This window comes from Tenrec ecaudatus, chromosome 8, assembly GCF_050624435.1.
Source record: "Tenrec ecaudatus isolate mTenEca1 chromosome 8, mTenEca1.hap1, whole genome shotgun sequence".
NCBI classification, from domain to species: Eukaryota; Metazoa; Chordata; class Mammalia; order Afrosoricida; family Tenrecidae; genus Tenrec; species Tenrec ecaudatus.
The window spans coordinates 143,324,447-143,351,354 of record NC_134537.1 but is presented as its reverse complement, the minus strand read 5'-3'; the positions used below and the strand labels follow the sequence as shown (position 1 = coordinate 143,351,354).

Sequence of the window (26,908 nt, the reverse complement as noted above, 5' to 3'; positions counted from 1 at the left end):
GCCCACTGTCTGCCTTCACCCTCCCGGGTGAGCATCCCACCCACCCAGCCCCCTCGCCCACTCTCGGTCCCTCAGAGACTCCGTGAGGAGACTGGCTACCAGAGGCGTGCAGGCGCTTGGCCTGGCTTGCACAGTTGGGCAGAGGGTGCTCGGGTGCAGGGCTCTTCCTAGTGCTTGTTGCTCCCACTCAGACTCCCTGCGGCTGCCCTCACCAGTTTCTTGCTCCCAGCCCAGTTTCCTCCCTTGGGAGACTGGATCTCTGTGTCCTGCCACTGCCCCCCCCCCCCAACAAGAATGTGCCCAAGCCTGGCCTAGCCCGGGGCAGAACCAGCGCATGCCCAGTTGCCCCTTCAAGAGACCCAGATGCTGGCTCCCAGGGCCCTACCCGCCCGCCTGCCCGGCCCACACACATGGCGTAGCTCTGGGTGATGCCGCAGGTGGCGCGGTGCTTGCTGTAGAAGCGGTTCTCCAGGTCAATCTTGGTCTCCCCAATGAGGTCATCCGTGCCCACCAGATCCCAGTCGTAGACGGCCACCGTCAGCATGGACTCCATTGGGAAGGAGGCCTCGATGTCAAAGGACCTGCGGGGACCGGGGAAGGTCAGGCTGGGAGGGGTATGGGCTAGGGAAGGCAGGGTGGGTCCAGGAGGGTGGAGGAAGCCTTACTTCCCAAAGACGGGGTTGAGCTGCTTGGAGATGTAGTTCTCCTTGTCCCGGATGTCTGTCTTGCCAAGGCGGATGGCGATATAGGGGTCAGCTTTACCATTGATGTCTGCGGGGTGCAGGTCTGTGGCCTGGGGGAGGTGGGCAGGGAGGAAGGGGCGTTGCCTGGGCCGGCTTTTCAGAAGCTCATCCTTCCTCACCATCCGGCACCCCCACCCAGCTCCCTGGCAGTCCAAGAGGGAGCAGGGCTGGGGGCAGGGGCACCCGACCGGAGGGCAGCCAGTCCGTCCCTCCCCACCCCGGGGTCTGGGCTTCTTCCTCTCTTAAAGATGTGGACTGGACCCTCCTGGCATCCTCCCTCCTGGGGTATCCTGTCTGGAGGACCAGGGGCACGGCAGCCTCACCCGGACCACGTAGACGCGGACCAGCACGTTGATGGGGTCATTGCTGGGGATACCCTGGAACATGCCGTAGGTGGGGTCATAGCCCGCTTCCCGGGACACATCTTCTGGGAGAGGCACTTTGTACACGCAGAGGGAGCCCTGGAGAGGGAGCGTGGGTCAGGTGCAGGTGGGTCTGGGGCTGGGGCTGGGGGGCAGTCCAGGGCTCTGGAAGGCATGGCCAGGGTAGGGCCGGCTCTTTCCCCATCAGCATGGAAGCAGTCTTCACCTGTTAGTAGCCTGCACAGCTGGTGGTCCCTCCCCCCACTCCCCGCTTTTTTGGGGGGGCGGTGGTCCCCGGCTCCCCGACCTTGAAGCGGCCCACGGTGCGCTCCTCCTCGGTGGAGCCGTCCTCGTCATCACCCGTCTTGCCCCGCAGCAGGTTGAAGGTGTGCAGCCAGTCCTCAAAGTTGTCGAACTCGGACTCCAGCTCCTTGGGGTACACCTGCACCAGGCGCATGGTCAGCAGGCCTCGGCCTGCCCTGGGGACCCTCAATTTGCCGCCTCCTGCCGGATCCCTGGTGTCGTTGGGGGGTGGTGGTAGGGGGGAATGCTGCTCACAGACCCTCCCTTACCTTGAGCTCATCGATCTTGGGCTTCTTTTCAGGGGCCTCAGCCACCTGGCCGGGGCCTTGACTCTGGCTCTGGCTCTTCTTCTTCTTCTCCTCCTTTGAGGCCTTTGCCTTCTCCTTGCTCTTCATTGGCCCCCTCAGGCCTGGCAGGAGGCAGAAAAGGAGCCCCCAATGGGAGAAGTGAGGAGAAATGACCATTGCAGAGGGACACAGGTTCAAGGCCTGAACTTGGGGAGCCTCAGTGACCTCCTCTGTCCATGCAGACAATAACCCCTGGGGCCTGCCTCTCCAGATGCATGGGGTCCAGTGCTCAGATGGTCAGCCTGCCCCTGGCAGGGTGGTGGTGGTGGTGGTGGGGCGTTGGGGAGGACGGGGGTGGTGGTTGCAGAGCACAGGGCTGTGCAGGTCTCTGCTAGCCGGGGTCTACTGTCTCTGCATCTCTATCGGGCGATTCTATAGCAGCAATCCCCTAACTGGAGAATGTGAGCAAACACATTAGGGAAATATTGAACGTGGTGTTTAAAAAAAATGGTATTTTGAGTAAGTGTCAGAGTAGGACTGGCCTCCCGAGGGTTTTCAAGGGCAGACTGCTTGGGAGGAAGATGGCCAGGCCTGCCTGAGGAACAGCCCCTGGGTGGACTTGATCCGCCAGCCTTTTGGCAAGCAGTTGAGCGCATTAACTGTCTGTAGCCTTTGTAGTGTTCATGCGCTTCCGAGAAGCTCGGAGGAGTACCGCAGCCAAGCAGCCCGTTCAACTTGGTGTACACCAGCATTTTCCAAACTCGTCTGACTACAGAGTCAGCCCCCTTTCCCTCTCTGACACCCACGAATGGTGTTCGATGGAAAAAGGTGTGGAAAACACTGGGAGGACTCGGTGTGTTGTGCTGCAGGTTCATCTGTCTGTCCATCAGTGGCTGCTGAGCGAGTCAGAGTGGAAGCCCCTCTAGAGGGGGCTCTGAGCTGCCCCCGGTGCCCAGAGGCCCTTGCTCCTGGGCAGCTATGGCTGCCGTGAGGGGTTCCGAGAGGGAGGAGAGAAGCAGGTGGCTGTGGGAGGCAGGGGACCCATTGGGGGTGTGAGCAGAAGCCGAGCTCCAAATTGCAGACTCACCCTCAGCGTTATCCATCTCCTCCTTGTCCTCCACGTCAACACCGGAGGCCTCCTGATGACGAAGTTGCTGCCAAAAGATGAGGTGGGTAAAGAGGAGGGCAGACAGAGTTCCTGGGGAGGGGCTTTCTGACCCCCTAACTCTGGTCTCTGGCTCTGCCATCGCGTCCATCCTGACTCAGTGACCCAATAGGACAGGGCAGGACTGCCTTCTCAGTTTCTGAGATGGTAGCTCTTTAAGCAAGTGGAAATCCCCATCTTTCTCCCTCAGAGCAGTTGGTGGTTTGGAACTGCTGACCTTTCGGATCACAGGCCAGCGTGTAACCACTATACCACCTGGGCTTCTCATAAGTGTTCTAGAACCAGGCATATTTTCCCAGCACGTTTCAGCCCCATCAAGTACATTAAGTAGGTTTTTAAAAAGCTTATGATGTGTCGAGTGTGATTAAGTATACTTATGGACTTGTGATTTTAAAATAATCATGTATCATGTAAAACTAGAGTGCCCTCTAAAGTGAATTCATAGTTACATGATTAAAAATGCATCAATGTAGACAGTTATAGCTGATCAAGAATGCGCTCTACATATATTTTTTTCACTCCGTGTATGTCACCTATCACAAGGTTTCAACCAAGACACCACCACCCTCTCACCCACCCACCACCCAAGAGTCGATTCCCACTCATGGCGACCCTGAGGGGCAGTAGAAAGGCTCGTCTTTCTCCTGAGGAGTGGCTGGTAGTTTTGAAGGAGTGATTACAAGTTGGGTTGCTAGCCACAAGGTCAGCAGTTCGATACCACCGGCCACTCTGGACAAAAGATGAACCTGTCTACTCCTGACTCAGAAACTGACAGGGAAAGTTCTACCCTGTCGGCTGAGGCATCACCGCTGCGGGCACCCGGCCCTAGGGGTCCGCTGGTCAGTCAGGCAGTGGCCTGAGGGAGGTGGGCAAAGAGCGTGGTGAAGAGACAAACAAAAAGGAGGAGGGACCCGCTTCCTGGAGCTTACAGTCAGGATGTAATGCTTACAGGCATCCCGGACAAAGGGACTTCTGAATTAGAACATTCAGGGTGTGAGACAAGGCTGCTCCTAGCTCCCATCAGTGGGGGTGGCAGCAGTGGGTGGGAAGGGGCTGGACAGGAGGGGCTGAGAGCGGGCTGCGCCTCACCTCCTTCATGGTGTCAATGGAGGCGAAGTACTTAGACCACCAGTCCAGCATGCTCTCATCAGGCTCCTCCTCCTCCAGCTCCTCGGCTGTGCCCTTTTTCTTTTTCTTCTTCTTCTCCTTCTCCTCCTCAGCCTGTGCGAGGGAGAGCCGGGTGGACCAGGCCCCGAGGCCTGCACCCTGGCCCCTCCCCGAATCTTGCTGACTGGAGGAGGATGCCTTGGCTCACAGAGGGTTGTGACCAGCCAAGCATGAGCCTATGGCCAAGGCAGGATAGGGTGTCAGGGCCCAGCTGCCTGCCCATGCCCTCTAGGGGTGCGGGTGTGGGGAAGGGGGCGGGGTCAGCCAGGGATGCTGTCACCAGATGCCCATGTCGGTCCCTCTCACCCCAGACCAGTCCCCACTCACCACATCCACCTTGACAACGGCATCAGACATCTGCAGAGGGGACCAGAGAGGCAGGGCCAGAGTAAGCTCTTGGAGCCTGAAGTGGTAGGGAGGGGAGGAGGGACACACACACGCACACGAACACACACCCACACACACACGTGTGCACACAATGTGCACAGGGGTGAGCTCTCAGCTCGGTGCTCACACAGTCAGCTTTATCCCCTCAAGAGCACATTGCCATGTGAGACGTGTCTCAACATTCCCATGACCTTCTAGAGCGGCGTTTCTACCTTGGCATGAGAATCATTTGGGAGCTTTTAAGAATTGCCAGGATGGGGCTCCATGGCATCAGAGTAGGTGCTAGGCACCGCTACTTCTGCTTCTCAGGTGATCTCACAGAGTGCCAGGGTGGAGGAGTTGTTCCGGACAGGGCGGGCAGTTTGAGTTCCCTCTAACCACTAGACAGAGTCTGCCTGCCACGTTCGTTGCCTGGGCTCTCCTTTGCAGGCCCAGTCAGAGCAGGCAGCCGGAAAAGTTCTGCAGACCCGTTGCCAAACAAGACAGGGCTCTCAAGTGAACCATAATGCACCCCAAAATCAAGCTCGGGGGGTGGAAGAGACAGGAAAGCAGGACTCACGGAAATGGAGGGCCAGGGACGTGGGAAGAGGGCTGCTGTCCCCAGGGGGCGTCAGGAAGCAGAAACGTACACTGTTGGATGGGCAGTCCCCTGCTCTGTCACCTCTCATCACCCAGGCCTCAAGACCACAGTCATCCACAGAGTCACACACACACACACACACACACACACACACACACACACACACACACACACACACACAGAGTTACATAGCTGAGGGCGACAATGGCGAGACTCCCTTGCTCCACCCAAGGCTGGGCCCTTGGGCCAATATACTGGACAGAATTTGGGGAGAGTGGGGTCAGTGCTGTTCTCCTGCCCTCCTGAAGGCCTGAAGCCGGGGGCTCTGTGCACCCCAAGTAGCAGGCTCCCCGGCAGTTATTGGCACGTGTGGTCAGGTTCAGTCCTCAGCACTGGGCCCAGGGGCTTGGTGCAAAGCTTCCCTCTCATGGCGGAGTCACATGCACACACGTGCGGGACGGACCCTCCCTCCTTACCGCGTCCAGCTTCACCATGGTCTCCAGTTTCTTGACTGGCACCTCGGGCTCCATGCTCACCACGACCTCCCCTGTGGGGCGACAGGGGGGGCCCCCATTGCACAGCCCATGGCAGCCCGGGAGAAGCCTGACTGGACAGAGAGATGGACAGACAGGCAGGCAGGCAGACGGAGGGAGGGGCAAGAATGACAGAGTCAAGGGTGGCCAGAGAGATGGACAGACAGGCAGACAGATGGAGGGAGAGGCAAGAATGACAGTGAGAATCAAGGGTGCCAGAAGGACCAGAGTTGTAAGGCTGGTTCTAGAGCCTTCTAGGGAAAGGGGGAGGGGGAGCTTTTGAGGGGGGATGGAAACAGATAGCCAGAAGGAGGGGGTGTCAGTCAGTGAGGGAGAGGTGAGCTGCAGGGGAGGGGACAGAGAGACCAGACTGGGAGTGGGGTCTCAGAGGACATCTCCAGCCCTGGTTCTAGGTGAGGGCAGCTTTGGGCAGTTGCCCTCCCATGCTCCCCTGGTGGTGCCCCTCTGCAGGGCTGGCCTGTGGCCGTACCCGTGGTGTCCCAGCTGGGGGCCGAGCGGTCTGGGGGCCTGTATATGAAGCGCCGCAGGGAGCTGACGGCGTGGGAGCCCACCAGGGTGTAGCGGCCGAAGGCCCGGCAGTCGACCACGCGGATGTTCAGGGGCGGGTGCAGAAGCTCGTTTTCGGGGAGGTCCTGGCAGTATGGAGAGGGGGACCTGAGGCTTGGAGAAGAGGTCTTAAAATACCAGCCATCCCTACCCCGGCCCAACTGTGGGCCCACACTCACCACTTCAAACCACTTGACAAGGGTATTAAAGTTGGGGTTCTTCTTGTAATTGTGAATCAGGGATGACTGTACCCCCTTCCCTGCACACTCGATGTCCACCCGTGGCCGGTCCACCTGGGCCAGGTTCACCCGCTTCAGGTCTCTCAGGCCCCAGAACAGCACCTGGGTGGGGTGTGGTGTGTGTTGGGGGGAGCCCATCAGGTAAGGAACCCGCCTTGTTGGGGGTGGGAGGGAGGCTCAGGGCAGTAGCAGGAGGGGTGGGTGTTCTCAGGCTTCTGTGGTTGAGCCTGCAGGGTAAGGGCAGCATGAAGGTGGGGGGACAGGGAAGGCCCTGGGGGAAGGCACTGTGACCACCGCAGACTGGACAGGAACCTGGCCTGCTGCTGACCACCAGGCTATGGTTAGTCACAAGCTAGTCCCTTGCCCTCCTATACCCTCAGCTCCTTATTTGAGAAAATGAGGGGTGCTGAGAGAGCTGAGGATCCCTGCAGCTCCAGGGCTCTGCCTGCCCTCAGTGTCCTGTGCCTGGACCGGGAGGAAGTGAGGGACAGCTGGGGCAGCAGAGGCCTGGCCCAGGGGAGGCACACACCTCGATCCGGTACTTGCTGAGCACAGGCCGGATGCCCACGGGCACAGGCATGATGGGACCCCGGTCTGCATCCACCGGGCCGTTGATGGGGGGCAGATCGGCCTTCCCTGCTGGCCCAATCTGGGGAGTAGGGGCCACAGATTCACTTACTCACCCAGAAACCCAGGGGAAGGGGCTCTTCCTCCGGATGGCCATCTGCCATGTGGCTTGGGGAGACAGGGAAGGCCAAGGGCCCGGAAGCCCCAGGGTCTAGGTGCCCGGGGGGTCCCACCTGCAGCAGCTCGAAGGCAGCCAGCAGGTCTCCAGCTGTGGCATTGCCGCGATAAATCTGGTAGTACTCTAGCTGGGGCGGGAAGCGGGGTGGGCAGTAGGCCTCGTCTGCCATCTTCACCAGGGGCTTGGCGAAGGTCCGGCCCATGAAGTCGGCTTTGCCCTGGTACCGCAGACAATCGCTTGGGGCTTCCGTCCACCAGGCATGCTCATGCCGCTGGTCTCACCCGCCCCTCACCACAGCCCCGGGGACTGTTCCAAGAGCGATCGCCCAGTTTACAGACAGGGAGACCGCGTGCCTGGCGGTGTCAGGGACTTGCTATGCAGAAACTGAAATGATGTCCTTCCCACTCCCCACTCCCCCGCCCCCATCCAAAGGAGCCCTGATGGTGGAGTGCATTATGTGTTCAGTTGCAAACCATAAGGTCAGCAGTTTGAAACCACCGGTCACTTTGCAGGAGAAAGACGGCGCTTTCGACTCCTGTAAAGAGCTACAGTCACAGAAACCCACAGGGGCAGCTCTACCCTGTCCTGTAGGGGCTCCGTGAGTCACAGGTGACTCTACAGCTGGGAGGGTGGCTTTTGGCTTATCCTTAGTCCAGAGCACCTCGAGAGCTGAGGTGGTTGATGGTAAGGTTCCCCAATGCCTGAGGGGTCACCCTGATCCATCGCCCTCCCCCAGACAGCTTCCCTTAGAGACCTGTGAGGTTGTACTGACTATGATAGGTGTGGGAACCTGTGGGGTGCTGCCCTCCTGCACTCTGGGCCCAAGTTCAGTCTGCCTGTGCTAGGAGGTAGGGGCCCTCTGACACATGTTTCCTCCCTGAGACTGCAGGAGCCCCTAGGGTCGGGAAAGGGTCAGGCAGCAGGGACAGGGCTGGGGACACCTGGGGGACTCCTGGAAGACCGAGGAGCTGTGTCAGGGCCGGAGGACCCGTACCATGGTGTCCTGGTCATAGATTTCGATGACGATGATGGGGGGGTCGTCTCGCAGCTCGTGGGCCTCCCCGTACAGCTCCAGGCTGTCGAACACCAGCATCTGGTCCCAGGTGGGGCACAGGGTCTCATTGAGGACCTACCATGCACAGGGGGAGGGGCGGTGAGGAGGTGACCGACAGGCAGGGGACAAGGCAGCCTCCAGAGGACGAGAGACCTCCTCAAGGGTTCTGGACACCTGGAGGTGAACTGAGGCCTGCCCCTACCCCCAGCCCCCACCCACCAATGCCTGCTTCTGCCTCACGGCGCCCTGTGAGGGACAGGGTAGAACTGCACCCCACAGGGGAGTTACAGGGGTTGATTCTTTGGGGGAGAGAATACATAGGCCTTTCTTTCAACGGCCTCTGGCGGGGCATGAAGGCCACCCTTTTGGTTAGTAGTTGAGCCCTGTTAACTGCTTGTACCACCCAGGGATTCTGGGCTAAGTGTCCCCTAAACTGAAGACCCAGAACCTCTGTCTATCCAGCCTGGACTTTTGGCCTCTGTTCATCCAGCCTGGACTTTTGGTCTCCCCCCCACCCCAAGACCCTTCCCTAAGGACCAGGGCTCTTGCTGATGGATTTCCCCAGGTCCCACCTAGGTCTCCGGCTCAGTCAAAGCCACTGCTGTGCTCCCCCTCCTCCTTTACTGAGCTTCTCCTCTGGGGAGGTCCTCCAGACCCTCCCCCTCTCCTGCCCTCCCCTCCCTGCAGGGCCCAGAGCCACCTCCTGCACCCTGCCCCAGCCTGCAGGCCCTCACCTCTGTGCACTGACTCTGGTTGATGAAGAAGACTCGGGCAAAGGGGTCCGAGAGGCCGCTGCTGTCTGCGGCAAAGAGGCTGCGTGCCTGGTACATGTGGGCCCGGAGCTGGAAGACTTGCTTCTCTGTGGGGTGTGGGGTGGGGCGAGTGGATGTCAGGGCTGAGGGATGGGGACAGGGAGGTCCCCACGGCTCGCCAGGGATCTGCCCAGGCCAGGGAGCCCCCCTCACTCACTGGTGTAGACCAGGCTGATGGGCGGGAAGGCATGCAGGCTCAGCCCCTGGGCCGCCTTGACCTCCTCGAAGCCGCAGGGCAGGCCGCACAGGAAGTCCTTGCGCTGCTTGCTGAGGCCCAGCCACAGGTAGAGCTCCAGCTTTGCCTGCACCGACCAGCCCGCCGAGCCAAAGCCCCGCTTCCCTGGCAGCTGGGGACGGGGACAGGGTCACCAGGGGAAGGGCAGCGGGGCTCCTGGAGGTCTTCGTCAGGGCTGCCCCTGCATCTGTGCCAGCATCCCGTCGGGCCGGGGTGGTGGGGGTGAGGGGTACAGCCTACCAAAGCAGGTGGGCAGGTGGGTGCCCCCACCCACCACCACCGTCCACTGCCATTGAGTTGATGCTGACTCATAGCGACCCCAGAGGACAGGGTTGAACTGCCCCTGTGACTTTCACAGACTAGAACCCTTGATGGGCCATCTTTCTCTGGAGGAGCAGGCTGGTGGTTTTGAACTGCAGACCTGGAGGTTCGCAGCCCCCAGGTAACCCTGACGCCCCCCCAGGGCTCCTCCGTGTTGCCTCCCCTTGGTTACCCAGCAGCTCGTCTCCAAGCACCTGCTGCCTCCCACGGGTTCGGGCCTGCCAGGCCCTGGAGGTGGGGGTGGGTAGGAGGCTGCCCCCTCACCCCGGGCACCTTGAGGAAGAGCGTCTTGACCTTGCCGCAGTCCTTGCCCATCTCCTCCTCCACGAGGGAGAAGAGCAGGTCCTTGGAGGGCACCCGGGCATAGGCGACGCGCTTGTTGCTGCTCAGCATCCAGATGAACACGTCAGGGATGCTGTGCTGGGGCTGCAGGGCAGCGGGCGGGCTCGCTGTGACCCCCTGCCTGGCTGGCCCCCAGGGTCCCCAGAAGGCCAGGTACTAGGAGCCTGACATTCCGGGTGAAGGACAGGCCCATTGCCCTCCTGCATGAGCCCTCCCTCTCCCTCGCAGCCTGGTTTGGGGCTGAGACCCTCCCGGGGAGGGACCGGAAGGCACCCCTGGCAGAGGGCTGGGCGCACACCTCATCTGCCAGGAAGCGGAGTTTCTGCAGGAAGTTCTGGCAGTGCCGCAGCTTGTCTCGCACCGTGTGTCGCTTCACCTGCGCCCGAAGGGTCTTTGCCTGCTGCCCCATGCTCTCCTGGGGGGCCAGAGAGGAGCTCAGCTGCCGGAGCGGGGGCAGAGACAGACGTCCCTCCCACCTCGGTTGTTCCCCAGACCTCCAGGCAGCCCGGTGGTGCTCACCAGCTCCCGCAGGCAGGACTTGAGGCGCTCCCGGTCCAGCTTGGTGCGGGACACATGGCCCTGGTCCTTGTTGGTGAGGGACAGGAACCGGCTGCAGGTGGGGAGCCAGTGTTCAGTGGGCTTAGAGGAGGCAGCCCCCGCCCCCTGAGCATTGATCTTGGGTGCTCGACCTCCTAAGGAGTTCTGGGGGGCGCAGGGGGTTATGGCTGGACTACTAACCACAAGGTCGGGCGTTCAAAACCCCCAGCCACTGTCTGTGTAAAAGAGGAGATTTTCTACTTTTCTGTCAAGAGCTACAGCCTTGGAGACTACAGCCTCTCCAATAGGGCAGCAGGGATTCAGAAGCCACTCTGGTAGAGACGTTAAGTTTTGATACTCTCTTCTGCCTGGGCGCTGGGACCCCTGGTGGTATAGTGGTTAAAGCATAGGGCTGCTAACCGCAGGGTCAGCAGTTCGGGACCACCATCCATTCCTCGGGAGAGAGATGGGGCTTAGTACTCCCATCAGGAGTTACGCTGTCAGAAACTCAGGGGCAGTTCTACCCTGTCCTAGAGGGCCACTGTCTGTCGGTGCCCACTCGGTGACAGTGAGTTTGGTTTTTCACTCTCTGCCCAGGCCTGGGTCCAGCCCGCCCCCACTCCTGCGCCCCCTTCTCACTGGCAGCCACTGCTGAGCTCCTCCAGGACGCCCCGCAGCCGGCGCTCCGGGTAGGGCTTCTCAGTCTTGATCATCTCCTGGACGTCATTCAGGCCTTCTTCCTGTGGAGACCGAGACAGGCAGACTGACAGACAGACAGTGGGCCGGGGGTGCCTCGAGCCCCACATGTCTCCTCTCCATTCGCCAGAGGAGAGGAAGGGCCTGGCACCCTGAATCCTCTCGCTGGCCCACCTCCCAGTGTCTGGTCTCAGGAGCTGGTCCCACTTCTCTGGGTCCTTTGGTGTCTTCCGCCCTGCGTCAGCTGGAAGAAGCCCGGGCAGAGGGGCGTGTGCACAGGCCAGAGACAGAGGGGCGGAACAACTGCCTGCAGGGGACCCCAGGGCTTCACTGCACACAGCCCCCATGCCCTCGTCCTGCTCCTGGGGCATGGGGTGGGCAGGGGGCATGGGTGGGTGTGGGTGTCCCACCAGGCCATTCTACCTTGCCACACACCCTCAGACACCAGATGGGCCTCTGTGTGCATAGGGAGGGGGTCTCTATCAGTGGAGGGCCTTTCCACTGCACCTTCCCCTCCCACCCTGCCCTGCCCGGCCTGGCCCTGACCAGCTTGTCGGCGATGTGGTCCATGATGTTGGCGTTGTACAGGCGCCGGCGCTGGTCGGGCCACCAGCTCTTGATGTAGATGCAGGGCTTGCGCTCCAGGTAAGGCAGGTGGAAGTAGTTTCTGGGTGGACAGGGGTGTGGGGCTGAGGACTGGGGGCCCAGGGCGGTAGGAGGCCAGAGGTCCCACCAGGGTTCCTGGGCCCACCTGTCAGTGATCTGGGGCCGCATGGGTGGGGTAGAGGAGACAGAGGCCAGGTCCCCTCCCTCATCACCCTCGTCATCGCTGGAGTTCTGGATCAGGTCCACTTCCTCTTCGTCACCGGGCTCCCTCCGGGGCCGAGGTTTCTGGGGGCGGGCCAGGCCATCAACTTCATTGCCATAGTTGCCTGGAGGCAGAAGGTGGGCACATAGGTGGGTGGGCCCACAGCCCTGTCCCCACCAGGCCCACGCCCTTGGTCAGCTGCAATTTTGCATTTACAGGAGGGAAAAGGGCACGTTGGGAGGGATCTGGGGTCTGTGTCGGCTCAGACCTGGTGGGACTCTAGCCGGAGAAGCTCCCACGGCCCCACTGCCTGCGGAGATCCCCCTAAGGGCCCTGCAGGACCTGCTCACACACTTGCCTCCCCAGCACCATCCCCTGGGGTCCTGCCCCCAGCCCCTCCGCAGGGACGCCCTCTTTCTTCCTGACAGCCCACCTGGGCCCTGTGGGTGGAGTAGCCATGTCAGCTCTTGGTATACCAGGGCTGGGTGGGTCTCTGTGGGCATTCAGGAAAGAAGTGAACACGTTCCCAGCCCCATGGGCTGTGGTGCAGGATAGAACTGCAGCCCCAGCACCCCTGGAGGCCAGCACTCACCGATGGTGACCTCAAAGGTGATTGACTTGTCTCCATTTTTCCTGTCGACCATGGAGGCCTCCAGGAAGGCTCCAAACAGAAAGAACTCTTCCATTTTCCCCGTGCAGCTCTGTGGGGAGGGGGTCCCAGCCAGCGCTAAGCCTCAGTGGGAAGGGGGTGCGTAGGGCCTGTCCCCCTTCTGTGTTCTCAGGGAAAAGCCCTTTGGCCTGGAGATAGAGGGTGTCAAGTTCCCGTTGCCTTCCAGCCTGTGTGTCCCTGCAAGAAGGACCTGGCTCTGTATACCACGGGACAGCCACAGCTGGAGACAGGGCCAGGGCCATCTGGGCTCCTGGTTGCTATCTTGGACCTCTAGGCCCAGCACAGGCTCAGCCCAGGGAAGGGGACCAAAGGATCCTGCTGAGGGGCAGAGTGGTGGGGCCTCTGCTTCCAAGGGGAGGAAGCCTCAACTTGTGTGGCCTCCCCCTCCCCCCTGTGGTGGACAGGACCCTGCTGTCCCAAGGAGATGGGGCCTGAGCACAGTCCCTGGGCTCTCACCTCTGAGACGGGTGTGGCCTGCTCCAGCTGCACCTCGGTGGAGCTGGTGAGCTCGGGGTTGGAGGTGTCCAGGATCTCCACGGCCAGGCCCAGCATGAGGCGGGCGCGGAAGGACACACCCTCCCCCAGGCCCTCGTTCAGGTCCTGGTGCTCATCCAGCAGGGTGTAGTTCCGCGTGGAGCCGTACATGTTCACCCAGGCAGGGCCCAGCGTGGGCAGAAAGCCTGCAGGCATGGGGACGGCAGGAGGGCGCTACCTCACTCCCAGGCTCCCGGCCCCCTGCGAGGATGCTGAGCTTAGTGCCCAAGGGAGCAACCACTGCCCACCCCCCACCCCCCTGCCAGGCTGCTGAGCTCAGTACCTGAGGGGCACTTGTGTGGAGCCCTTTCTTGGGTGGACCTGTTTTCTGTGGGAGCCTGAGCCATGTATGCTGAAGGGAGAGGGTCTACCCACCAGCAAGGTGGGACTCTTTGCTTCCCGGGACCTGAACCAGGGCCACCTATCCTCCACTTAAAGGACAGATGCCCCTCTGCCAGCTCTGTGCCCTAACTCCCCAGCATGCCCTCTCAGGCCCATGGACCTCCTCCCAGATGGCTGGCCCTGCCTGCCCATACAGACCCCTCTCCAAGGACCCTCGCAGGGTCTCTGCATGCCAAGTGCTGCTTTCTCCACACACAAAAACTCTCAATGCCAACAAGTCCATTCTGACCCCTAAGGAGTCTTAAGGACAGGGAAGAAGTGCCCACGTGGCTTCCAAGGCTGTCACTTTATGGAACTGGAAAGCCCCGTTGTCCTGTGGAGCAGCTGGTGGTCTCCGACTGCTGGCTTGCAGTCGGCAGCCCGGCACCTAACCCACTACACCACCAGGACTCCTGGCCACAGCCCAGCCTCTCCCGGGGGCAGGGCAAGTGGTGCCTGCTAGGTGGGATAGGTCCTCTCCTGTCTTGCTGTGCCACGTACTGTCCTGTCTCTATGTTTATGACATATAAAAATGGGCGTGTACTTCATGTAACAGAAGGCACCATGTTGACGTGGATAGTTCTGTGGGTTTTAGTACATGCACTAGGATGTAAGGACCCCTGCTGATACTGTGGCTCTGTGCTGGGCTGCTAATCACAAGGTCAGCAGTTCAAAACCACCAGCTGCTTCCCAGGAGAAGAATGAAGCTTTCTACTCACGTAGAGTCCCAGTCTCTGAAACCCCCCCAGGGGCAGTTTTACCCTGTCCTGGAGGGTAGATATGAGCTTGAATTGACTCCGGGGCAGAGTTGTTACACCCACACACACGCACACACACACACACGATTGTATGAACCGTGGCCCCTATATAATTCCAGACCACTCCCCAAAAGAAATTCCATCCTGCTAGTTGTTCTTCTCCACCAGCCTCCACCAGCCTCGGCCATAGGGATCTGCTTCCTGCCGTGGTGGCCCTGCCTGTTCTGGAGCTCACAGAGACACAGAGTCACGCTGTGTGTGGCCGTCTGTGTTCTCTGTGTTGCCTGTGGCCCCCGTCTCCGGAGGCACTGTGATGGGCAGTAGCCAGAGGCTCTGAGTTTACTCTGTGCCCCCTGGTAGTAGGAGGAGGTCAGTCTCCAAAACAACCCTTGGGAAAGAGAGTTTCTAATAAGAACAGCCATCGCCGTGTATTGTTTGCACGTACAGATGGAACGACTGGGAGCCAATAGCAAGGAGCGCAAGGAGGAAGAACATGTGTTGAGGGTGACCGCACAATGCGGCGCGACGTGGCAGAACTACGGGGTGGGTATGCAGTCTGGATGATGTCCTGATCATGATTCAGGGAAAAAGAGGCCCGCTGGCACTGACGTCAGGGTTGGATCCAAAGGCTCCAGGCAGCCTGGTTCAGAGAGGATATCACCTCTAAGTGGGCTTTTAGGCTACTTGCCAACTCTTCCCGGAGGCGGGTAGGTGGGTGGCCGACAGAGGCCCCACTGCCCGGAGCTTTCAGGCCAAGAGAGTGGGGGAGGGTGATGGTGAGTACCTCCACTTCCTCTTAGGCCCCCTGCCCCCCTGGGCCTCCGTCACTGACCCTTGTCCCCATCATTGGAGATCTTGCGCAGGTCGATGAAGTGGGTGCCGATGGCCACGTCGTTGACCTTGTCCGAGTCCCGGATCTGCACCTTCATGCGTTTGCAGAGTGGGGGGAACAGGTCTGTAAAGACCACCTGCTCATTCCACAGTGGCTCGTAGCTGCTCTTCTGCACGGAAGTCTTGCCCTGGAGGGAGGGGAGTGAAGTTTAGTGTGTGTTCGTGTACATGTCTCTTCTATTCCCCCCACCCCATTCCCCAGCCTCTCAGACTCCTCCCTTCTAGTGTCTCCCCACTCAGCCCTGGGTCTCTAGGGCCCCCCGGAGAGAGGGAGGGTCTCCTTTAAGCCCCACCCATGGCCTGGATCATTCTGAAGCTGCCCTGACTTTACCCTGCCAGCCCTCTCCCCTCAGCTGGCCGTGCATGGCCCTGGCTTCTGGTCTACCACATGTCTGTCTGCCCCCAGGCCCCATGCCCATCCCTCTGTGCCACCTTCGCCCAGTATCCTGAACCCTAGCCTTCTGCACCCCACGGCTCACTACCTTCTGGCCGGCAAAGAAGACTTGCACATATGGGTCCACGAGGTCCTTGTTGTCGCCAATGAAAGCCTTCTTCACATTGGCCATGAGGCTGGTGTTCATACGGGGCAGGCCCTCGGCTCGGTAGATTTTCACATAGAACCGGGCCCACTGGCGTTCCGGGGGTACCCCTTCGGGGAGCAGCAAGTTCCTGCCAGAAGAGACAGCTAGGGCCATTGTGGCCAGGCTCTGGCACCCTCTCATTGCCCCGGGACTCACATTCCCGGGCTTTGGGAGAATCTGAGAGGATAGAGACTCAGACGGAAGAAGTTCCGGTTTACAGCACCTACTCTCTTGTGGCATCTGGGGCGCGTCTCCCCATCTCCCTGAGCCTCGCTTTCCCCACCTTTCGGATGGGAACCAGATTGCCCCTCAGGGATATGAGAGACCCCAATAGGCGGCAGCGCCTTGTCCATGACAGAGTGGGGTGCCAAGTCCAGGATGACTGCCAACACTTCTCAGCATAGCCCTTGTCCTCTAGACAGAAACGTGGCGAGGGAGCCCCCGTGTCCCCTCCCCGGATCATGATTCACCGGGCCCCTGGACTTCCTCCAGCGGAGCCAGACAAGGTGACCGAGTCTTTCTCAGCAGCCATGCGTTTTTTCCCAGGCCAGGAGCAGGCGTGCAAATGGAAAGCCCTGCCCGCCTGGGGCTGGACTGGGGACCTGGCTCCCGGTCTGTGTTCCCTGCAGCTGTTCTTTCTGCCCCTCTCTCACACCTGCAAGGTTGACTATCAAAGATCGCCCTGAGCTGTCCTCCATCACCCGCCTCCACCCTGCCCGTCCTGTCTGGCTCGGGAGCAGGTCCTGGCCTCCACTCGTCCAGGAAACATGGGAGCAATGATAGGGCGAGGGAGAGGGAAGGGGGGAACTTGGGGCCAGAAGCATATCATTTAGGTAGAAGAAAGGGGTGGGGTCCGTTCTCAGAGGGTGGAAGGAGCTGGAAACCTCACCCCTCGATGTCATCCTCATCTGTCTCGGTAGCCTTGTGGGGTGTCTTGATGTTGTCCCCTTTGCCCACCACGGCGACGTCACACTTCACATAGCCCTTGAGCCCGGCAGAGATGTCATCGGGGTCTGACAGGATGGCCCACTTGTGATGGAATTGGTGCTCTGCAGGGATGAGGAGGAAGTGTGGGCTGCACATGGTCACCGCCTATCCGAGGGGCAGGCCAGGGGCCCGCAGAGCTGAGCACCAGCTGGTCAGACCCTAGAGACTCTGGGCCCCAGCTCTGTCTCGGTCTAGGTTGGGGGTGGTGTGACTTTGGGGCCACTGTAGCTGCTGGGCCTCAGAGCAACCCTGTGGCTGGTGTGGATCACACAGCTGGCCATGACCCACCAAGTTTTCATTGGCTGATAGTGGATGAAGCTAGGAGCCTAATCCGTTTCTCTGATCTAGGTCTTTCAGACCCCCCCCACCCCCACCCTGCCACCACCACCACCATGGCAGTCAACCTCCTCGCTTCTGCCAGACAATGTTTTTGGAAATAGAAATTGGGTGTTGTGACTCCCCTTTCCAGGTCTTCTGGGGGTTCCCCATTGTCTTGGGTGACAGGCTAAGACAGGCTAGCATGGTTTATGGGGCTTCCTTGTCCCCTTGTGCTGACTCATCCTGCTCCTCCCGTCCCTGCTGGGCAAAGCTTCACCTTGCTCTCAGAGCTCATGCTTCTGTTTGTTGGGCTTGGGGTGCTCTCAACCTTACTGCCTCCACACATCTCCTCCACTCATTTAATCGGTAAATGCCTGCCCAGGCTGCACAAGCCAATGTCTCCTCTTCCGGGCAGCCTCCCCTGACCACCGTCGATGAGTCGGCCCTGCCTTTTTCAGTGCTCAGTGTTCCACAGACTTGCCTCCTCTCACACTGGGCACTGCCACCCTCTGCTTATCGACTCTCCAATGGTAGATTCTTGGCTTCCTGAAGGAGCTCTGGTGGAACAGGGGTCACACCCTGGGTGGCAAGCTGAAGTCAGAAGTTCTAAACCACCAGCTGCTCTTTGGGAGCAGGGTGGGATTTCTCCTCCAGTGAACAGTGACAGTCTCAGAAACTCATGGGGCAGTTCTTCCCTGTCCTATAGGGTCCCTAGGAGTCGGCGTCGACTCGATGGCAGTGTGTGAATGAATGAGTGAGTGAAGCTTCCGAAAGGTAGTGATGGGCAGGGTCGTCTCCGTCTCCCAGGATGGAGGGCCGAGTAGAGGAGAGGACAGTGGTCCTGGAAGGAGGCGCTCAGGAAGGCCTTGCCCTTTCTGGTTTATGTTGGAACTAGTATAAGAGCAGAAGGGCTCTCTCTCCTTTCACCTCCTTCTGTGGTCCTCCCTTCCGAAACTCCATCCCCAGTGAGTGCTCTGAGGTGTGCGAGGGGTCGTGTGCAATAGTCTGAGGATAGGCCAGTCCAGCGTGACTCAGGAGGGCCCCTGCCATGGGACAGTCTGACGAGAGGGGCAAGGATGGGGAGAGAGCGGGAGCTATGTACGAGAGGGAGGTGCCATGGAAACCTTCAGCTTCAGCAGTCCCCCACTCCCTAAGCATCCTCCGGCTTTGGGGCTCTGTCAGGGCACATGCCTGTGGGACAGAGAGATAGAAAGGGAGGAGGACAGAGGGACTGGCAATGGTTGCTCAGATGGCTGAGTGGCTGGGTGGCTGGACGAGTGAATGGAGGGCAGAGTGAAATGTGGACAGATGAGTGAATGGTTATTAAGGTGAGTATGTGGATTGATGGCTGGATGGGTGACTCTGTGTGAGAACAGATGTGTGAGTTGGAGAAATGTAGCCAAGGAAAGAGAGTAAGACTCAAGAGGAACCTGAAATTTGGCTTCAAATGTAAGGCTATTTGAAGAGGGAATGAATTTTTTACTTATAAAGATCCCTGATGGGAAATTCGCCTGGTGTTAGATTCCTCATCGGGCACCTTTGATCTAGTTTCCATCTATTCCTTGGTGGTCTAGGCTGCATGCAAGCTACAGACAACTGGGACTTTGCCCTTTCGAGGTGCACAACCTCGTTCATAGGCCACATCAGAAGGCTCTGATTTGGAAACCCCACTAAGTGAAGTGCACTTCACTTTATACTCACGAGCTGTGGCAGACTAAAGGAACTGGCATGCTCCCTTGGACTTATGGCAGAAAAGGCCTAGCGTGAGCTGTCGCAGATAACTTCTGTCATCATCCGTATGAGCTTGTGGATTTGTACCATGATGGATTTGGTTCCACTCTCTTGCTTTGAGGGTGTCCAATAAATGGCCACTCCAGACTACCACATGCTGGCTATTTCCTACTCTCTGCTTTTTCTGACATGTCAGTGTAACAGGCAGAGAATGAGCATTCCTGAGAGTCTGATCTTATCACAAACCCTCCTTGTTTATGTAAACAGGGTCAAGTCACTTGAGTTTTTAATCTGTGCAAGTCAACAATCCATGTATTTTAGTCTAAACAGCTGCTGTATACATGTATGTTTCCCTTTCTCAACAGTATTTTACAGTCTATTCCACTGGCTAAAATAATGATATAACCAATAGGATTACCCCATGAGGATGACTTATAATGTTATCATTAAAGTGATAAGGACATAGTAAATGATGATGGATGAATGGATTCTGAGTTAGCACTTAGTTGTGGCCCCAACTGAAGAACAATTCATTCTTACGATGTGAATCAACTCCCTACTTGCCCTCATGATAAGATCACTGAAAGTATGTGTGCTGTAGCTAAGCACGGTGAAGAAATCAGATGGTGCCTGGCTATGAGAAAGAATAGTGTCTGGGATCTTAAAGGCTTGTCTTAAAACAAGCAGTCATTTAAGTGAGGGCAGCTAAGTCCACCGAGAAGAAGCACACCCACCTGTTTGATGCAAGGATTATAAACACAAAAATCCGAGACTGGAGGAGAGAATGGTATTAGAGCTGACATTCTAAGCACCCAGGTTGCAGAAGGCTGTGGATGACAGTGAAAGTCCAAAATCCATTTGCAGGCCCCCCCACCCCCGGTAGATTTAAGCCTCCAGTGAATCTTCTCTGACCACGTGAACAGCATTGCTATCGGACAGAGTGCACCGGAAAGCGGACTCACACAGACGTAGTTGGTTAATATTTAATACCTTATCGCTTGTTTTCCCTTGTGGCCCATTTCAAATCTGTCCTAGTTTTTATTATTTTCTGTTTCCTTTTCTATTGAAAATTTTCTCTGTTTTGTTTTGTAATTGTTGTTGGGTTTTGCTTTGGATATTTTTCTTTCTATAAAATCCAACGTAAGTAAATCTATTGAAACAGGTACTGGATGCGCAGTTTCTTAGGGTGACGGCAGAGGAGGTTGGGCGGTGGTGGAATGAGAGTTAATAGCAGTGAGGACAAGAAAGAAGAAAATGTTATAAAATTGTTTGTGGTGATGACTGCACCACTCTCTTTAATATGTTTAAGCCAATGAATTGCATGGTATGTGGACTACATGTCAATCAAACCATTTAAAATAAGGAGCAGATGTAGTTTTTCTGGCCCTGCAGGACAGACTCATGCAACTGGGTGAAGGCTCTAGGGGACAGATTTGGGCGAGGCAGAGATGGAGTGGACAGTAAGGAGTGGCCTGTGCCTAGAAGGCCTGAGTCAGTCAGTCAGTCAGTCAGTCAGTCGTCAGTCAGTCAGTCAGTCAGTCGTCAGTCAGGGATGGTGTCATGGGGGCCTCTCCACTGAGTATATTCCGGACTGATGACCTCTGAGCCCCTCCCTTTGCTAACACAGTGTAATCCCAGGCCAGTGGTACAAAGATGCCAGGAGGCTCTGAGAAGTCCTGACTGGCCTGAAACCTCATGCCGCTTGGCTCAGGCTTGACGGATACCTTCTAGATAAGACTGTTTGGACTGAGCAAGATGCTCACTCCCCAGCTGTGTCTATGATGTACAATGCCTACTGCCCACCTCCCCTCTTTCCCACCCTCTTCTGGAGCCCACCCTAATCTCCAGCAGAGAGGAGCAGTGGGTAAGTTCCGTGTTGTTACATCTGAAGCTCTACAAACAGTCCTGCCAGGGTGAGGACAGACTTCTTGTCCCCTCCGGAAATCCTCCCATCCAAGTGTCCCGGCAGCATGCTCTCCACCCGAGTCACAAACCAAGTGTGCTTCAGGAAGCTCAGGCCAAACTGGGGGCAGTCAGGGTGAAGGCGTCAGTGCCCCCACCAGAAAGCCGAGTGGCATCAGCTTCCATGGAGGGCACCAGGGTCAGGGCCAGAAGCAACAAATCTGGGGAGCAACACATCAAGTGCCCCAGAGGAGAGCTTGGGCTTTGGTTCACATCCTGGTTCTGCCGTGTGACTCTGGGGCCATTACTCACACTTGCTGGGCCTCCGTGTCCTCACTGTGACATGGAAACAACAGTACCTGCGTGGGGTTGTTGCGAGGGTGGGCCTGGCACTCAGTCGGGGCCCGTAAGTGTGGGTGGTTCGCTCTATGACCTCTCCCTCTGCCATCCCCAGCCCCAGAGCCCATGCTAGGACCCTCGATGGCTCTTGCTCTGACCCCTGCCTGACGCTGTGGCTTCAGTCCCATACAGGGGGGTGGTCACTCTCCGGAATGCCATTGTCACTCTCAACAGGTGGCTGGAAGCTGCTCATGCCTCCTGGGAGCATGGTAGTACACGGACCCTCGGTTGTCCCTGCAGCTCCCATGGTGAGGGGGCTGCCTTCTGCCAGCGACCACACACGTGGGACTGGGAAACCACGGGCCTGGAGCTGGGAGGCCCACATCCCACAGCCAAACCTGCCACTGTCTGACTGTGAGACTCGGGCCAGTCCCTCATCACCCTGGGCCTTGGCTCTCATTTTTAATGGAGGGATTGGACTAGGTGTGTTCCCAGTGTCTTGCAGCTTGAATGTTCCATGGTGTTGTCATTTTCATGTGCATAGTCTAGGGGATCAGATTCCAGGGGTTAAGGCACCGTTAAACTGGGTCCCCAAGTTGAGTTTCTATTCGGCTGAACCACGTGAACTGGCTCATTTGTTTAGCCTAATAGGGGAGCGGCACGCACGCCATTTAACTTCTCTTGGTCTCACCTGAACACAGGAGTAAGTGCCGATGGCCACCTGACGGTGCTGCCACTGCCAAGGCCCTCCTGGAATCCTTTCCATAGACTTTGGGCCATGGGGGAAGGGGAGGCACCTGATGCCATGGCCCCTGAGATGACTGTGTGGTCAGTTGTCACCTGTCAGAGGGAAACCCCTCTGCCTGGCCCAGCCCTCACAAGGGCTCCCTCACCAGCCCCACAGTCCTGGCCACCAGTGCCCACACGCTGCTCACCAGCCCCATTGATGCCCCAGGATGTGTAGTCTCTGAAGAATGCTCTGAGAGCCCAGCGTCCCTCCCACACACTGCTCTAGGGTCAGTTCTGACTCACAGCCCCATGGGTTGCCGAGACTGCTTCTCTTGCCAGCTGGGCAGCTGGTGGGTTTGAACCGCTGGCCTGTGGTTAGCAGCCCAGCCCTCAGAGGCTGACCCACTCACTGCACTTGGCAATGAGCACAGTTTCTTTGAGCTGCAGGTACCTCAACCTGAACCGGGGTGAAGGCTAAGGCTCTGTGGCACACCCCTCAGGTGCCAGGGTAGAGCCTTCCTGACCCAGGGGATGCCTGCCCCAGGGTGGGGTTTGGGGAAGGGGGTCTGGGCGCAGGCCCTCCCAGGAAGGGAATCATGTCTCCCATCTCCCACTGTGTCCCACACGCCCCACCCAGCCGGATGAGAGTGAGAAGCCCGGCCCAGGGGGGCACTTGGGAGCGGGATGTGCAGTTACTCACCGGGCTGCGAGTACACGGTCCCCACGTCCATCTTGAACGATCCCACCAGGGTGCCGCTGCGCAGAAGGTTCTTGGAGTGGATCACCTTCCAAGCAGAACCGCCGTCCGCCAGTCAGGCCAGCAGCGGGGAGGCTTTGGCTGAGGCGGTGGGCTGGCTAATGGGGCCCACCCCAGTCTTCCTGGGGACGGACCTCAGCTTGGCGGTGAAGCATGAAGCAGGGGGTTGGGCAGGGTTTGCTGAACTGCCCCCCCCCCCCGCCCTGGCTGCCATGGACCGTTGCGCAGGCTATGAGCTATACCTAGGAACCCCACTAATGGGGAGAGAACCCCCAAACCAAACTTACTGTCATCAAGTCAATGCCAACTATAGCAAACCTAGGGGACAGGAGAGAGCTGCCCCTGTGGGTTTCTGAAACAGTAACGTATGAGCAGAACAGAAAGCCTCATCTTTCTCCCACAGGGCGGCTGGTGGCTTCGACCTGCTGACCTTCTGGCCCAACGCGTAACCTCTAGGCCATCAGGGAGGGGGTGGGGGAGGAGATGTGTGGTTTGTGGCCCAGGCCCTGCCTGCGCCTGCGTGGCTGCCCCCCCCCCCACTCACCGAGATCTTGATGAGCTTGTCGAACATGACGTCAGGAGAGACGTGGAAGTCAAAGACGAAGTACTGGAAGGGGAAGGACCCAGGGCTGCAATTAGCAGGCAGCGGCAGCCAACATCCCGGGGGCCGTACGTGCCGGGCCCCCTCCCTCCTGGCAGTGCCTGTCTGCATCCCGGCCATGTCCCCTGAGCCCTGCAGCTGGGACCAGCCACAGTGACAACCACTGGTACTCCGGGACCGGGTCGGTGGGAGGCAGGGGAGCCAGTGCTGGCCGGCATGGGATGGGCAGTCAGTGTGGACAGTCGGTGAAAAGGTTCTGGTCCTGGTCCTGCCCCTTCCTAGCTGTTCTGCTTTGGACAGCATGCTCTCTGAATCTCAGTGTTCTGTAGAGTGGGACCGTCAGGTCCACTCAGGGCTTGCAGTGGGCTCTCTGCGATGGCACAATACGTTCAATCAAACCTAAGGCCCCTGTCATGGTAAGGTGGGCTGCTGTCCTGGGTGCCAGCGAGACACTGCCATGAGAGTGCCTACGGCCTGCCTCGTGTGTCCACCGTGGACCGGGAGAGCCTCCGAACCGCTGCCCCAGGCTACATGGGGCGCGCTGTGGGCACCAACTGCGCCCTTGTACTACGAGCTGCAGTGCCCTGGCCTCTCGGTGGACGCCACCTGGAGGCGGTTGTGTGGGGCACTTAGTGGAGCGAAGTCCGGCTGCCCAAGTGCTGTGGGGGGACCTCTGAGGAGAATCGTTCTCGGCTGCTGGAGGCTCACGCTGGGGTGCTGGGGCTATAATGTGACTCGCCTTAGAGGCCAACTGGCTTGGCCAACATTGGTAGAGCTGCTTCTTTCACTCTTAGCCTCAGTTTACCCCTTTGTGGTGTGGGGAGACGCCCGCTGCGGGGCCAGCATTCATTCACGTGGCTGCTGGATGGCGTGGGGTCAGATGGCATGCTTGCCCTGCCGAGCATTCGCCTGCTCACAGGGTCATGTCACCGAGTGGCACCTGTGCCGTGTGGCAGTGATGCACCCAGTAGCTCTGAGGCGGGTGGAGGCTCCGCTCGTCAGCACACGGCTGCACCGGAAGCCTTGGGCATGGAGGAGATGCCCGAGGAGGGGGTAGGAAGAGAAGCAGACCGAGGACCAGGGCTCCAAGAGGCGGCAGCGCTGCAGAGATGGGCACAGGCAGAGATGCCAGGAAGGGGCTGGGGAAGAGGAGGTGGAGAGATGAGGAGTGTGGGGGAGAGCATACCAAGGCCTCCTTGACCTGGGTGGGCAGCAGGGGCTGGGCAGCCAGGGGAGGAGAGGCTGCCAGGTGGGCATTGTCCTTAGGGGACAGCAAGGTCCTCGGTGACCGTGGTGGGAGCAGAAATGCCAGCTGACACCGAGCATGGTTGGTGGGGTGGGGTGAGGGCGTGGAGACAGCCCACAGTCTGAGAGTGGATGGGAGGAGAGAAGGCAGTGAGAGACCCCTGAGGACTTCGGAAGGCTGGTATCGTACATTTCTGATGACAGATCTCTGGTCCCTGCACGTGGGCACACACAACACAGGACCAGGGCACCTTCTAGGGGAGGAGAAGGAACCAGGAGAAAGGACAGTGGCAGTGTGAGGCTGAGTCCTTTGGGTTGTACAGAGAAGGATCCAAGGCAGAGAGGAGGGGCTTCTCTCGACACCCTGACGCTCAGGCACACGTCGAAAGGAGACACAGGGACGCGAGGACCTTCCCCTGGCGCTGGACCCCTGAATTCAGAGGGCTAACCCCCTAGACCAGTGGTTCTCAACCTGTGGGTCGTGACCCCTTTGAGGGTTGAATGACCCTTTCACAGGGATGAACCGATTCATAATAGTAACAAAGTGACAGTGATGAAGTAGCAACAAAAATAATTTTATGGTTGGGGGTCACCACCACATGAGGAAGTGTATGAAAGGGTCATGGCCTGAAGAAGGTGGAGAACCACTGACCTAGCCTGAGAGAGAGTGCACGTGTGCTTCTTAAAGTCACCCACGTGAGGCAATTCTGTTCTAGCCTCACTAGGTAACACAGACACTGTTTAACCCCCCTATAAAGCACAGGACAGCACCCCGCCGACACACACACACACTGCAAAGACTTATCGAGTCCAGAATAGCCTCGTGGCATCTTGGAGAAGTCCCGGATTAGAGGTGACGGACAAAAAAGGAATGGATCTGAGGCACTTTGCTTTGTGACAGAGTCAAAGTGTGATTAGGAACAACTGTCAGATGGCCCAGAGATCAATGGGATGTTAGTGGACATAAGTATGGAGTTCAGGAAATGGCTTCGGGGCTGGAAGGAGGAGGACACCTGGGAATAGCCTGGCCTTAGTCATCCCTGCAGCCCATGGCACCTGGCGAGGGCCTGGCGGTTCACAGCGGATGCTGAGTGCCCTAGGCATCCACTTCACAGATAGCCACTCCACGTGGACACCCCAAGTTCAGGCCAGGCTCTGAACTGGGCCTCAGTAGTCCAGGAAACCAGGAGTCCCCAGTCCACTAGGAAGACAGAGCCATGAACAGCCATCACAATCCAGGGAAGTTAGTCCCGAGGGAGCTGTGATGTCCGCTGGTCCCCAGTGTGGGGAAGGCTGCTCAGGAACAAGGATATTTGAACAGGGTCCTGCAGGGTGAGTAGGAGTTTTCCAGGGAGTCAGAGAGCGGAGAGGCAACCCTGTCTCCATGGGGGAGGAGGGAGCAATAGGAATGAAACATGAGGAGCATGGGCTTGCTGCAAGGTGAGCCCTTGAATGTGCCGAGCATGGTCCTACATGGATCAAATGGCCATGGAAGGCCATGGGCCGGATCTCCATATCCCCGGGGAGGAAAGGAGACCCTGATCTAGGTCAGAGGGTTTTCCAGTCACAGGTGTGCCTGGCAGAAGGTCAGAGAGATCAAGTCTGAATTCCCTGACTCCTGGGACGGGCCCTGAGCAAGTACATGCCAGCCCTGTGGCTCTGCAGGAAACCAGCTGTGACAATGTGGTCATTGGGGTCACGTAAGGGCGTTGGGCCAGGTCCCTGTGAGGGACAGACATGTACCTGGGTTTTCTTACTGAAGGTGCAGAGCTGGAGGGCCCCCACAGCTTTCTAAAGGATGCTCTCTTCGAAGCTGCAGATGGGCTCCTCAGTGCCCCGCCATGTTTGAAACATGACAAGAAGATGCCCAATGTGGGCCAGCCCAGCAACCTTCATGGTCTGGAGCCACCAGGATGGGCTCCAAAGCCACCAGCCCAGTGGCTTGGGTTAGCCTGGTGTGTCCTCCAGCAGTCGAGGGGGACCTGACATCCCTCAGCAAAGCTCCTGGAGCCAGGAGTCAGGTGCTGAGCCAGAGTGGCTGTGCAAGGCAGTGGGCAGAGGCTGCGCTATAGCGGGGTGATCTGGGCCCTGCTGTCAGCAGTGCTCTGGACCCCCTGGGGCAGTGTGGCTGGTAGCTAGTAGCCATTGAGTTGGGGCTGACTCTTGGCAACTCTCCTGTGTGCAGAGCAGACCTGTTCCCAAGGGTTTCCAAGGCCATGGCCTTGAAGCAGATCATCGGGTCTTCCTTCTGAGGTCCCTCAGGATGCTCCTGAACCCCCAACTTGGGGGATAGCAGCAGGGCCCAAACTGTTCATGCTACCCAGGGACCTACGATCTTGGGCAAGAGCCTTCCCATCTGAAAGTCTCCGCTGCATGCAAGTGAGAGATGGTCCCTGAGGCCCCCACCCTCAGCATGGTCTCAAATGGCTGGAAAGATGAGAAGTGGGTCCCAGCCCCTTTCCCTGTCACATTGCATGAGTTAGGACCGATGCTCTTAAAGTTCCAAGAATGTTCAGGGATCCTAGCTGAGAGACCGAGCGCCCAGAACCTCGACGCTTGCACAGAGCACTCAGACAAGGGCCTCCTGCCTGGGGCGTCAGT

General features: G+C 58.6%; 1 protein-coding gene across 3 annotated transcripts in view; it reads right to left on the bottom strand.

The window, feature by feature from the left end:
• OTOF (otoferlin) overlaps positions 1-26,908 on the bottom strand; it is a 110,845-nt gene that overhangs the window by 5,965 nt on the left and 77,972 nt on the right. For 2 of the 3 annotated variants that reach the window (XM_075555807.1, XM_075555808.1), the window contains 29 exons: positions 23,006-23,068; positions 22,405-22,489; positions 16,588-16,747; positions 15,600-15,786; positions 15,059-15,245; positions 13,010-13,233; positions 12,476-12,584; positions 11,827-12,007; positions 11,622-11,742; positions 11,019-11,119; positions 10,362-10,452; positions 10,141-10,257; positions 9,774-9,926; positions 9,102-9,291; positions 8,867-8,991; positions 8,073-8,207; positions 7,134-7,295; positions 6,863-6,982; positions 6,274-6,435; positions 6,018-6,180; positions 5,471-5,541; positions 4,355-4,384; positions 3,950-4,081; positions 2,783-2,849; positions 1,678-1,817; positions 1,413-1,547; positions 1,067-1,204; positions 666-793; positions 411-581 (listed from right to left, as the gene is read on the bottom strand). In XM_075555807.1, the coding sequence (XP_075411922.1) occupies positions 411-581; positions 666-793; positions 1,067-1,204; positions 1,413-1,547; positions 1,678-1,817; positions 2,783-2,849; positions 3,950-4,081; positions 4,355-4,384; positions 5,471-5,541; positions 6,018-6,180; positions 6,274-6,435; positions 6,863-6,982; positions 7,134-7,295; positions 8,073-8,207; positions 8,867-8,991; positions 9,102-9,291; positions 9,774-9,926; positions 10,141-10,257; positions 10,362-10,452; positions 11,019-11,119; positions 11,622-11,742; positions 11,827-12,007; positions 12,476-12,584; positions 13,010-13,233; positions 15,059-15,245; positions 15,600-15,786; positions 16,588-16,747; positions 22,405-22,489; positions 23,006-23,068 (3,848 nt within the window). Of the gene's footprint in view, positions 1-410; positions 582-665; positions 794-1,066; positions 1,205-1,412; positions 1,548-1,677; positions 1,818-2,782; positions 2,850-3,949; positions 4,082-4,354; positions 4,385-5,470; positions 5,602-6,017; positions 6,181-6,273; positions 6,436-6,862; positions 6,983-7,133; positions 7,296-8,072; positions 8,208-8,866; positions 8,992-9,101; positions 9,292-9,773; positions 9,927-10,140; positions 10,258-10,361; positions 10,453-11,018; positions 11,120-11,621; positions 11,743-11,826; positions 12,008-12,475; positions 12,585-13,009; positions 13,234-15,058; positions 15,246-15,599; positions 15,787-16,587; positions 16,748-22,404; positions 22,490-23,005; positions 23,069-26,908 lie in introns of all 3 variants that reach the window. The other variant, XM_075555806.1, reaches the window with a different exon arrangement.